The sequence below is a fragment of the Cydia strobilella genome, chromosome Z, assembly GCF_947568885.1.
Source record: "Cydia strobilella chromosome Z, ilCydStro3.1, whole genome shotgun sequence".
Taxonomy (NCBI): Eukaryota; Metazoa; Arthropoda; class Insecta; order Lepidoptera; family Tortricidae; genus Cydia; species Cydia strobilella.
The window spans coordinates 56,758,653-56,772,100 of record NC_086068.1 but is presented as its reverse complement, the minus strand read 5'-3'; the positions used below and the strand labels follow the sequence as shown (position 1 = coordinate 56,772,100).

General features: G+C 37.8%; 1 protein-coding gene across 1 annotated transcript; it reads right to left on the bottom strand.

The window, feature by feature from the left end:
* Window positions 1–222: 222 nt before the first annotated feature.
* Window positions 223–6,744, bottom strand: LOC134755218 (uncharacterized). Its single transcript, XM_063691742.1, has 2 exons — window positions 6,653–6,744; window positions 223–549 (listed from the first exon to the last, which is right to left on the bottom strand). Exons 1-2 carry the CDS (start codon window positions 6,698–6,700, stop codon window positions 295–297), a joined length of 303 nt encoding a protein of 100 aa, XP_063547812.1. The 5' UTR covers window positions 6,701–6,744; the 3' UTR covers window positions 223–294.
* Window positions 6,745–13,448: the final 6,704 nt, after the last annotated feature.

Genomic DNA, 13,448 nt, shown 5'->3' with positions numbered 1-13,448 from the left:
GGCTCATCATCATTTTATACACAGACGAGTGGTTTATAACAGCAGAGGAGTGAACCTGAACAACAACACAACAAACTAATAAAATAAAACAACTAATGTATTAATTCATTATATTAATTTTATTATGAGTAAACTACACAGCAGATCCAACGTAAAAAAAACCGGTCAAGTGCGAGTTCGTTTAACTCGCGGAACGAGAGTCGCGCAACAGACTTTAAAATAAATTTTCTCATGTAAACGAATGATGTCATGTATAATGACGAAAGACTTGATTGATCTCGTTAGACGTTAATTTTAATTACCGAAACATGACCCATAGTAAAACGGATTGATATTAAAACTGGTGACAGGATACTCCACTTCCGGAAAGTAGAGTGACTTCCCACATCCGCATCCGCACCCGCAGGACAAGCACGGGTTAGCGAGGTCCTTGAAGCATTTGCAGCCGCACTTGGAAGGGACGTAGCCGGGGCAGAGGTCGTACAAACACTCGAGGCAGGTCTTCGTCATGTAGGGCTCGCGACTGCAGCAGCAGCAAGATTGGATGTCCTGGAAGTTAGGAGTTTTGTTATGCAAACAACAACGAAGCAGATGGCGCCAGCATAGCCGTGCTTGCCCTATCAATCCCTAGAATTGTGTCCAATTTTTTTTTTAATGGATTTTTATGACCTGGATGCCAGCCCTTTAAGCCAAATCTTATGGAAAAATGGGCAAGCTATGATGGCGCCATCTATGCAAACCTAGTAACAAAGCCAAAGGAGAATATTTTAAAGGTCTCATTTTAAATTAATTTTAATATCAGGCAAAAATGTCTGTGAACGATGCTATTAAGCTTAGAAAAAAATTAAAAGTGGAAAAATTCACTGCCTTGGGTGGGACTTGAACCCACGACCATTGGATCCCTAGCCCAGTGTTAATGCCTCGTCTTTGTTCGGGCATCTTCGGGAGCCGCCGCCGACGCAATGCATGGTGCGGGGCGCGGGGCAGTGGGGTCGGTAACGGCCATTCTCTCAGCAATCTTGCGACGGACGTGCCCGTCCGCGTACAGTGATATAAACACCTATTTATCACCAAAGTTGATACGTGAATGTATTGGACTACGAGTGTCATTTAACTCAAGTCATCCACGACCCCAAGATCTTCTCGTCCACCCCTACATGCGTGGACACCCAGTGCACTGCCATCTGAGCTACCGAGACCGTACCCAATACAGCGAATATTTCTACCATATAATTATGAGCGTTAGGGAGGCTCGACGTCTACCGTAAGAGTCTTACACTTCTTAAATGACTACCGGAGTTCCTAGTATTGGAAATTCACCAGTAGCGAAGCGAGTATTATGGGATATAGGTATAGCGCAGCATCGCACTGGGCTAGCTGGGTTCAAGTCCCACCCAAGGCAGTGAATTTTTCCACTCTTAATTTGTTTCTAAGCTTAATAATTCATTTTATAATCATAATTTCAGTTACAGTAAACACGTCTGTTTTCACATTAAGTGTATTTATACTGAAATAATCATAACCCTTATTAGCTTTACCGTAATTAGGATCAAATTCAGCACAATGTTATCGTACATAAAATATCAATGGTATCGTATGTATGTGCACGTGTGACGTGATCACGAACACGCAAAAGGGAATCCGCTTAAAAGTTTCCACGCTTCGGCGGCTTATGGCTCTTCTACAGGATGGGCCATCATACTGGCCCACTAAGATGAGCCAGCGTGTAGAGAGGGTAGTGATGTAGTGATGTCGGATGGCTTATGGTGCGGCGGGATGGCGATGGGATGGCGTACGTTGTCGGTTTTTCGTCCGCACTTCAAAGGTAGTGGGCGTAGATGGTGCGTACGCGTACACGTGGCCCATTTAATAGTGCGTGCTCTCAACCATCGCATAGGCCATCGTGTAGAGGAGCCATAGGTCTTCGGTAACTGTTTCTTGTCACGGAATCGAGATAGTTATTGCAAGCCGGAAACCGGAAAAAACTGGGGCCTAGCCAAAATGACAATCGTACCGAGTCATCAACAAACGCCAAACAAAAAAAAAACCGGTCAAGTGCGAGTTCGTTTAACTCGCGCACCTAGTTCCGTACATACTTTAAATTTTCTCATGTAGGTAACTATAATGACGAAAGACTTGACCAAAATCACAATTGTAATGGCTAAGCATAATTGTTTATCGGCAAATTGGCTAACTAATTTGCGCGACCTGTATGTATGTTGGTTTTTCAGGGATAATTCTTTATCATTTGAACCGATTTCAACAATTTTTGATTTATTTGAAAGATATAGTGTAATCTCATAGAAATTTCAATTATAAAGGGGCTTAAATTGCTAATTAAATTAGTAAATGTTATAATTTAAAAAAAGTTTTCTAGATAGAAGTGTGATTATATTTTTCCTGTAATATTTATGATAATGTTATTTTCAAATACACATCCAAGATGTATGAGCGTTGTTCATAACTATTCCAAATTTCAAATCGATAGCTTAAGTAGCTCTCGAGAAATTTAGCAATGTGACAGACAGACTGACGGACGGACAGAGTCGCACCATAAGGGTTCCTTTTGTACCTTTTTGGTACGGAACCCTAAAAAGATGTATCGGGATGACAGATGCTACGAAGTCACTTGACTTTTTTTTATTATTAATTTTCAAAAAAGTATGGTACATTTTAAACTTATACTAGGTTCGCCAAACTTACGTTTAACGGCGAAATGATGCACTCATTTTCAACATTAGTACCTATCTTAATCTAAATTTAATGATTAACTTATATTACTAAGGTTAATACATACTTTTATACATACATTAACACAGTGTAAGTTGGATATATAAAATATTTACCTATCTTATCTATTTATTCATGCGTTGTATGTACCTAATAGCAACTTCTTAATTTTTGATTTATTTCCATACATTATTTAAGTTTCCATTTGCGTTTTCTATTAACGAAAGTCATCTTGGCTACGCCCTCTGAACAGTCTGTAATACCTATATATTTGACCTTAATTGCTTTTAAATGTTATTTACCTTTAGAGTCTTTAGACCGTTGAACGTTTACAAATTACGCCTGAATTCGATTGTATAAGCAATTGAACCAATTTATTACAGTTAAGCCTTTTGGCTAACGTTTTCGATACAATAACGAAATAGGTATCACAAATGGTATCTATTCTCGTAATATATTTACATCGAATATTAATTATACTGTACTGTTTTTATGTAAGGTGTTGTTTTGATCTCGTCCCAAAAATCACATTTCGATTATCCGAACCTTTGGTTATCCGAATCCGGAGCGGGCGCACGCACGCGGTGCCATTGTTGTAGCCGTTGTAGGTATAAACTCCGTGCGTCAGTTACGCAGCGTACTACGTAGGCGAACAACACGCGAAGCGATGCGGCGCGGGGTGAATCAATCCTTTGATACCTATAGAAGTGTCCTACGTGGGCGATCCGTTGCGAACGCGAATGCCGTGGGCCCGCCGCGCCGCGCCGCTTCGTAGACGCAGCGCTAGTCGTGCAACCTCGGCACAGGGCGGACACGCTATACATCAAAAATCACTTGCGTTTCTATGTGTGAACGCCACGTCTGTACACGCGTCTAGCGTACTTAATAGCGCGAGTAAGTTGCTTAAAAATAGTACTGATAAGTCAATTCTGCTGTCGCGGGGCGAGGTAATACGAATCGGGGCGGGGTGCGTGGCCATTCTGTATGATAATACTATAACTTCTTCTGTGTTCTCGGTTCCAATTAGTCCGGATAATCGAGGTTCAGAAACGGCTAGCGAAGTCCTAAAAATGGTCTCTCGAATTTCTCCCCTAATAGTGATTAATTGGGAAAATAGCTCACAGTCGGATTCAGGCGTAATTTCTAAACGCTGAACCGGACAAACATTTTAAAGCAATTAACTCCATCATCAAGCAAAATCAATAAAATCGTTCTGGTAAAAGGGGCTGAATATATACATAGTTATTCTATTGTGATGTTTTAATTTAGAATTATTGTTTTTATGTTGATTAGATCAGAATACCAACCTATATAGATATTTGTTATTTTTATGCCGCACTATTTTCTAAGGTCAATATGGAAAAGACCGGGATATAAAATTCATTGCTGAGAATACCGTCATAGGGCAAGAACTTTCGTAGTTGTATAGAGTCAAGGCACAGAATAAGTAATGTCAAGGGGCCCACTGACTATCAGTCCGCCGGACGATATCGGGCTGTCAGTTGTTCGGAACTGTCAAACTGTTGTTCTAACTGACAGGCCGATATCGCCCGGCGTATGGATGGTATAGAAAGGATGCCAATCTCTTATGGCAGAATTGTTGCAAAAGTGACCGCTTTCAGCTTTAAATAATAGTTCCTAATCTCTCCGGTGGCGCTAGTTAGGCTCTGGGACATGAGTATAACATGAACCATATAAGACAACAAATAACCCGACCAAATTACGTAGGTTGTTTTTGGTAGTATTTCGGTGTATGGTGGCGCCGCCTAATTACTGTTTTTTGATGGACACATTTCATACATAGAGATTTGGCTCCTTTATATAGTCTCCATGGCCCGGCGAACTGATAGTTAGTGGGCCCCTAACCAAGGAAAGTCTGCAGAGATTTTGATAGCACACGGAGTGCAGGTCATGGAGACTGTATAAAGGAGTCAAATCTCTATGTATGAAAAGTGTCCATCAAAAAACAGTAATTAGGCGGCGCCACCATACACCGAAATACTACCAAAAACAACCTACGTAATTTGGTCGGGTTATTTGTTGCCTTATATGGTTCATGTTATACTCATGTCCCAGAGCCTAACTAGCGCCACCGGAGAGATTAGGAACTATTATTTAAAGCTTAACGCGGTCACTTTTACAACAATTCTGCCATAAGAGATTGCGATCCTTTCTATACCATCCATAGTGCAGGTGTTATTTTAAACGTCAAACTTCTGAAATTATGACGTATAAATAACACTGGCACTGGGTGTGCTGTCAAAATCTCTGCAGACATTCCTTGGTTTAATTCTACGTACGTCGCTCAGACATAGTAGAAAGGAAGTGATTCACGCCTTCTGCTTTACGAGCGGCCGGCAAACGGCCGTCAATCTGCTGTCGCGGGGCGAGGTAATTCGAATCGGGGCGGGGCGGTGCGTGGCCGTTCTGTATGATAATGCTATTACTTACTCTGTGCTAATACTAATATCAATCTATAGTTTTTCAAGGGACTGTCTCATTTCAAACATAGACAGAGAGAATCATACTACCTTTGTCTTAGAGTAGTACTAGCACCCAAAAGAAAAGGATGAGTATAGTTTTCTTTGTTCCTATTTACTGACAAGATTTGCTTGACCAACTATATGTATAGTGCGACATAAAATAGTCATAATTAAATAAAATGGAACTAAAGGCGAAACATAGTGGCAACACCAGTCGATTTGTCACAACAATCATTTTTTTGACATTTCTATGTAAATAATGGTTTTTATTTAAAAATATTTCTGTGTTAAACTAGTTATTTTACGAAGAAAAGTAATAGTATGCATCAAATTCAATAAAACAAAATGTAATTAAACTCGGAAATAACATTAAACGTGTTGGTTCATGTTGGTGGATTGTGATCTGAATTCAAGATGTTTATGAATGAACTGCTGATATGACGGGCAAGTAACTTAATATCGATAAATCAAGGCATCTATATACAATTATTGATGAAATAAGTGGTTTTTTAAACTAATTTAATTATAAACATACGTTATATACGTCAACATCAAACGTAAAAATAACAACAAGCGTAGAGGACGCACTTATGCGGCAAAAGGAGATGGATTGTACTTATGGATGTTTGCATCATCTGTTGCCTGTTGAAGCTCAGTGGCTCCCTCAATTTTCTACAATTTCTTGTCGGACTATATATAAATATTTGTTATTTTTATGCCAAATCTATTTTCTACACTAATTTACAAAAATGAAAGCTTAATAAAGATATTTTAGGTACGAGTATACCTTTAGCTTTTGCCCGCGACTTCGACTGCGTGGAACTAAAAACTACCCCGGGCCTCGAACTATCTCCATTCCAAATTTCTTCTAAATCGGTTCAATAGTTTAAGAGCGAAGTGGTAACAGGCAAACCAAGTTCCTTTTGCATTTCTAATAAGGTGAAGGAGGCGAAGTGCGTCTGCCGTCGCCATTAGTTATTCTGTGCTGCCGTGTAAGTGCGCCTACCTATGTAATCTACTATATAGATATATAGGGGTACGCGCACTTACATGCACGGCTGGCGCACATCGCCCCCTTCACCTTATATTGGGCATTTTCTATAAAAAGGGACCTTCTCAACTAGCAAAGTGACGTCAGCGACGTCATAATGACGTAACAATGACGACATTATGACGCCATAAAGACGTCGCTGACGTCATAATGACATATAAATGCTACCTGGGTTATTGTCGATGGCGCTTACGCCACACAGCGTCGTGCGGCATTTATATCGGAGCATCGTTTATAATGGCGCCATCGACAATAAGGTCCCTTTTTATAGAAAATGCCACATATTATTAAGTAGGGATTTTATATCACAGCACCGCCATTTCGACAAGGTTATTGTTATTCCGCTATTTTTGCAAAGTTTAATATACGAAATTATATATATACATACCTCCACCATTAGTGCGGCCGCAACCAAAAATAGCACAAATCTGTACATTTTCACGTCCTGTGTTGAATTGACCTATATACGATAAAGCTCTATTTATATATGCTCTATTTACTTACCTGGTTACAAAATGTGGTTACGAAAACATTGCCAAAGTACTGTAGTGCCACTCGGTCAAAATGATAAACGGAGTAAAATAAAACACGTCCTAATACAACTTATACGAGAGACGAGTTAATAATATAAACTACGAATCCAAGTGACGGCTTAAGACCGTTCCATCGGTTTGCCGCTGTCACTGTCACATTTCGCAAGAAAGAACGGGAAAGATAATGCACGCCAAGTGTCAATTTTGATCGAATTTTGTCGATTTTTATTTATTTTAAAAACGTTACCTAACAATATCGAAATTCGAAAGCTATGAAATTACTATTTAAGTTAAGATTGTTTTTTTGTTCTTTTTTTGTTTATAGTATCACATAATAAATAACCGAGTAAAGTTGGATTAAAAGTCCTAGTTAGAGGTTACTTTGGGAATTAATTGTATCGAGCGAAGTGTCATAATTTGTGTGTCGGAAGCTATGTTATTAAAGATAATATAGTCAAGAACTACATATATTTTTTCCACGTCTACTAATATCAACGCCGCTTAGAAAAACATGATCATGTAAGGAGATTTTTCGCCTTCTGGCTCAGGGAACCGCCTTAAATAAAATAGAAATAATTTGTTTGCATAGCTTACGTTAAACTCCCGGAGTGCGGTTTACTTTTAACTAGTCTTTGTTTATTCTAAGAAGCGTATATAAAATTAACATCGCTGTGATAAGGTTTTAACCGCAACTTGAAGTTAAAATAATTTGAACACTAATAATAGTGGTGTTAGGTTTAATTTCCAATTATTAGAAAATGATGATTGATGTTTTGTTTCTGTGGGTAATAACAATCATAGTAAAGTTAGATCTAATTACCTATTTCTAGGTTTTGCTTAGTGATGAAATATTGCTTTTTTTATTAAAATAAAGTAATTTAGAAATGTCCTCCTAATGAGTTTTCAGAGAAATAGAGTTTAGAGACTCGATTATTTTTTAGGGTTCCGTATCCAAAGGGTAAAAACGGGACCCCTCTAAGACTAAGACTCCTCTGAAGGGGATACTAAGACTCCTCTGCCCGTCTGTCTGTCTGTCAACAGGCTGTACCTCATGAACCGTGATAGCTAGACAGTTGACATTTTCACAGATGATGTATTTCTGTTGCCGCTAAAACAACAAATACTAAAATCAGAATAAAATAAATATTTAAGTGGGGCTCCCATACAACTGATACAGCAAACGTGATTTTTTTGCCGTTTTATGCGATATGGTACGGAACCCTTCGTGCGCGAGTCCGACTGGCACTTTTTAGTTAACGTTTGTGTCAACTTTAAAAAAATGTGTCGTCTTCAATCAAAAGATGCCACTTTGGCGCTTGCCATAGAACACTCTGACACGGTATTTGTGTCGTATTCAAGCACAAGGTACCACATTGTCGCTTGCGATAAGACCGATCTAACAGGTTATTCGTACAAAGATACAAACAAATTTCGTTCTTATGGTAAGCGACAAAGTGGTACCTTTTCTTGAAAACGTCACATTTGTATAAAGATACTAGGAAATTTCGTCTTTATGGTAAGCGACAAAATGTGGTACCTTTTACTTGAAAACGTCACAATTGGTTGGCCCCTATCAATATTTTGATAGTCGTAATCGTAACCAAGCATCTTGATTTCATACGAGACTAACAAGGACTTAGATACATCAAAGGTAATTCTGATTACTATTGTAACTGAGCCAATTAAGTTTAATAATTAGTTCAATCACAGAAACACTTATTGTTTTAAGTAATCAGCTTTCTTTGATTTATATGAGATCGTAATTGTTGTAATTAATTTAACGTCAACTAAGAGAAAACTTCTTTTAGTTGGTATTCATTTAAGTGATTAAGCGAGTTTTACCGTAGCAAAGAGGATATAATAAGATAGAGCGGTACTGTCATAGTAAATTTTGTAACCACTGTAAATTCACTGCCATCTATCGACACACTTTAAAACTAAAAATGAAGATTTATAAAAATACGTTAGAATGTATTTAAATATGGATAAATGATTTTTTTTATTTGCATTAATTATTTTTATGATTTTGACCCATGTTTTTTCACTGATATGCGTTAAAATTGTTAAATAACAAACGAAACTGTCAACGCCCTCTAAACGAGAGTAGGCCAAAGGTAGTGGCGCCATCTGATCGAGAATCAAATTTTCGCGATTTTCGAGGCACGTTTTTTCCTTAGACTGTATCCATCTATTACGGAGTTATATCTATATTTGACCGTAGCAAAGAGAATATTATATAGGATAGAGGGGGTACTGTCGTAGTAAATTTTGTTGTCACAGTAAAATTACTGCCATCTATCGACACACGATTAAAACTAGAAATAAAAAAATAAAAAATGTATATAGGTATATATGGATAAATGATGTTTTTTATTTTTATTTATTACTTTATATGATTTTGACCCATGTTCTTTCACTGATATGTGCAAAATTGTTAAATAACAAACGAAACCGTGAACGCCATCTAGCCGAGAATAGGCCAAAGGTTGGTATTGATGGTGGCGCCATCTGTGCGAAAATCATATTTGCTTGTTTTGAGCGTGAATGGTAGGTAGGTTACATACCTACCTACTTTTGGCGCGTTTCAATTTAAATTTTTATATAATAAGTTTCAATTCACGTAGGCTGGTATTGGTATTGTTATCTGTAGCAGTTGGCTACATATTAAGATTTAGAGAAATAAACTATTTAGGGTCGGTTGCACACTTGCACCAAACTGTTTGTCATCGTTAAAGAGTTAGCTAAATTTTATTGTATGGAAAGTTTCATAGTAAACCGCCGCGGCGCGCCGGGTGACTTTGATCAATGATCAGTCTGTCAAGTGCGGTTGGTGCAACTGGGACTAATTCTGTTAATTAAGCGAAGTTAGATTACCTTAGGTAGGTTTTAAGGTACAATGGAAACGACAAAATTTTGTGTACGAAAATGATACTTGAGAGCGGCAGTCGGTTTCACAAAAATTTTGTTAGCTTTAAAAATACCCTAATTAACTCCTCAAAACTAGCAGGTCATAGTTTCATTCAGGATTCACCTCACTTACCTACGAGTATTCGTACCATTTTCAACCAAAAGGGTACTTATTGTCGCTTGTCAGTAAGGCGCTATTTCCATATTGCTTCAATTAGAAATCAGCCTTATCAACAAGCGACAATGTGGTAACTTTTGATTAAAAAGTTCACATTTAATGAAACGCCCTGTATATATTATTAAAGTAAGGCCTACTCTAAACTTGTCAATAATGTAGTTAAATAGTTATACCTACAGTAACCCAGGTAGCAAAAGTGACGTCATTTATACGTCATAATGACGTAACGGACGTCACAATGACGTATAAATGTTACCTGGGAAAGGCTCGTTTTGACGACTTGTACAATTTTATATTAGGTACCTACATATTAGTTGCTTAGTTGCGTAAACTCGTTGCAGGAATCCAGTAGCAATATTTACGATAGACACAAGTTTTATGCGCTTTAATAACTTCAAATCTCATGTGGGTTAACGTTGAGTTACGGATCACTCAGACCGTGCCGAACACGGAAAGATTTCATTACAAAGTTTCGGTTTCGGCATAGAGATCGTGTTCCCGAAAGTTCCGCTCAGAATAAGTCATAGTATTATCATACAGAACGGCCACGCACCGCCCCGCCCCGACTCGAATTACCTCGCCCCGCGACAGCAGATTGACGGCCGTTTGCCGACCGCTTAATATATTTTTATTTTTTAAGCAACTTACACTATGACGCATGACGCGTGTACAGACGTGCCGTTAACACATAGAAACGCAAGTGATTTTTAGGGTTCCGTACCCAAAGGGTAAAAACGGGACCCTGTTACTAAGACTCCGCTGTCCGTCTGTCTGTCCGTCTGTCCGTCTGTCCGTCTATCTGTCTGTCATCAGGCTGTATCTCATGAACCGTGATAGCTAGACAGTTGAAATTTTCACAGATGATGTATTTCTGTTGCCGCTATAACAACAAATATTTGAGTGGGGCTCCCAAGCAAAATGCACGAGCAACTGATAAATAAATTACATCATTTACGAGTATAATATCCATTTTGGTGTCAAAGTGTGGGTACATACGTTCAAATTGGCATGGCATCACAAATCACAATACTTCTCCTAGGACATCTCGTCAGCATATTTCTATTTCACTGTAAAATGTTGCTATCCTAAAACTTTCAGGCGCATAAAGGGCTTAACCCAGTAAAAGCCAAGCATCAGCGTATACATAATTATTGTGTCCCTAATTTTAAGAGGGGGTGTGAAGCCAGGTAATTAGAATAGAACAAAATATATAGCGCGCCGTGCGAAACTTGCGAGGGAAGAAATGAATACGTCTGTTTAAAATTTTCCTCGCCAGATAAATCGGCTATATCTCAATTTTTACATATTTTTTTACTGCTGTAGTATTCGGGTTAGCAATACACAGCTGAAAATAAAATATAATTCGAGTAAAATTCGAGTTTACTACTGTTTTAATGTGTAGGTACTTACTTTCAATTGTATAGTAGGTATTTAAATACATAGTACCTAGGAATGCTGCAATTAGACTAACACTTAGTTTATAGGTTACCTAGTTTAAGTAATACTAACAAGATATGGATTTTTCAAGTATTAATTATTTTATTTTATTTATTTAATTAGAAATGCCCGTTGCGTTAGCACCCTCTTAAGCGGGGCGGACAATCTTGCAGATTAAGCGAGAAGTTGGCGAGTAACTCGGTGGTATTTGCATAAATATTCGTGTAGCATTCTCGCTATCGCAAACTAAGGCCCCGTGGGTTCAGGTTCTTCTTTCACTCTCACTGAGCGTTTTAAGTCCCCGGCAAGCTCGGTTCTCCATACAAACGTAGTTACGCTCTCATTTTAAAGCGACTAGCTAGATTGCTCTGAAACTTTGTACTTACAATAGGATAAGGTATATGTCTGTAATTAGTTTGTAGCTTCAGATACCATAGTTAAAAAAATACAGCGAATTTAAGATTTTCATACAAAGCTTGTTTTTGCTCTATTTCGTTTGTTTTATAAACTGGAGATATATAAACTAATTTCAGACCTAGATATACCTCATGTCATTGTATGTGCAAAGGTTCATTACAATCCAACACGTAGTATTAAATTTATATTGGATGCGAAAGTCGGAGTTGTCGTAACATACCATATTCTCTAAAAGGCCACCATGCACAGATCCGAGGTTTTCCTGAGGGGCTATGGGGTTCTTCAAAAAAGGAGTGTAAAGGTTTTTAAAGGGTCGGCAACGCGCGTGTAATATCTCAGGTATTGCAGGCGTCCATAGACTACGGTAAATGCTTACCATCAGGCGGGCCGTATGCTTGATTGCCACCGACGTGGTATAAAAAAAAAAAAACATGTGTTATTGCGGCTCGTATAGTACGATTTTTTTTGGTGTAATATCTATTTTTGGCACATCGTAAATTTTCTTGTAGTATTTGTCCGAAGTCGTTATTGTTACTCTAGAGAATTGAAATTGTGTCTAAACCATATGCTTTACGTCGAGCTCCCAGGATGAAATGTTACCTTATTAAAGCATTAATTAAACACGTGTAACTTTTAAATACAGCTGTAATACCAAAAAAAACGGCTAAGTAAAGTTGTCTTTATACTTAACGATACAGTCTTTAAAGGTAAAATTCGGAGCCAGACATATATATTATACCTATCTAAAATATGCTCTACATTTTCTGTACAATTTCTCCAATACAATACAATACAAATACTGTCAACATAACCATTAAAGATGGCGCCGGTTCGCGACATTTCGTTACATAACTTAGCTTTACGACTATCGGAGTCTCATGTCGCTAAGTTTAATATCATTACGAGAAAATTGCAAGCCAGGTGTTTTGCAATTAGTAAGGCGCCAGTCATTTATTACGTAAGACGATTTTTCCCAGTTTTTGGCCCCCTCCAACACCCCAAAAAAATAAGAATAGGCTGACCCCCTCCCCAGTATGTTACGTAAGAATCTAGAAGAAAAAAAATGAGTAGGTACACGTTTGGTTTGTTTTAGTGTTTATTTTTCAAAAAAATCATTGTTGGAATGTTTTTCCTACAAAGGTCCTGGAGCCCGTTTAAACCCGTTTAAGTGTAGAAGTATTATTTTAAACATCTTAATTTCATAGAAATTAAAAAAAAACGCATCTTAGTGATCTTACCTAAGAACTATGAATTCCCTCCCCCTTGTGAGAAAATTAAGATATGTTCAACCCCCCCTCCCCCTAAATCGTCTTACGTAATAAATGAATGGCGGCTAACATGCATAAAAAATATTATTATTTTTGTTGTACACAAACTTTCTATAACTTTTCTAACAATTTTGTAAGATAAGTATACAAGTTTAAGAACGTTAAAATTTTAACACATGTTTATGTCCAAATTCCAAAACCTATAACAAAAGAAAGGAAAGCAGTTAAATGCATAAACGCATTTCTTTACGGAAAAAAAAACAAAAAACCAATTTCTTATAATTTTTTACAAAACATTTTGGTGCAAGAAACACGCTTTTTGTAGGTATTGCAGTGCAGTTGTAAATGCGCCACCTATATTTTCATTTTCACATTTCGGAAATTTCTAGAGTACGGTAGACAGCAGGTTTATTAGAAACATTTGAATTTCACGGGAAGTAGAAT

Coding starts and splice junctions, on each gene's coding strand:
- LOC134755218 (XM_063691742.1), bottom strand. CDS start 6,700: ATGTACAGATTTGTGCTATTTTTGGTTGCGGCCGCACTAATGGTGGAG. Junction 550..6,652: donor CGGCCGCACTAATGGTGGAG/GTATGTATATAT, acceptor CCTAACTTCCAG/GACATCCAATCTTGCTGCTG.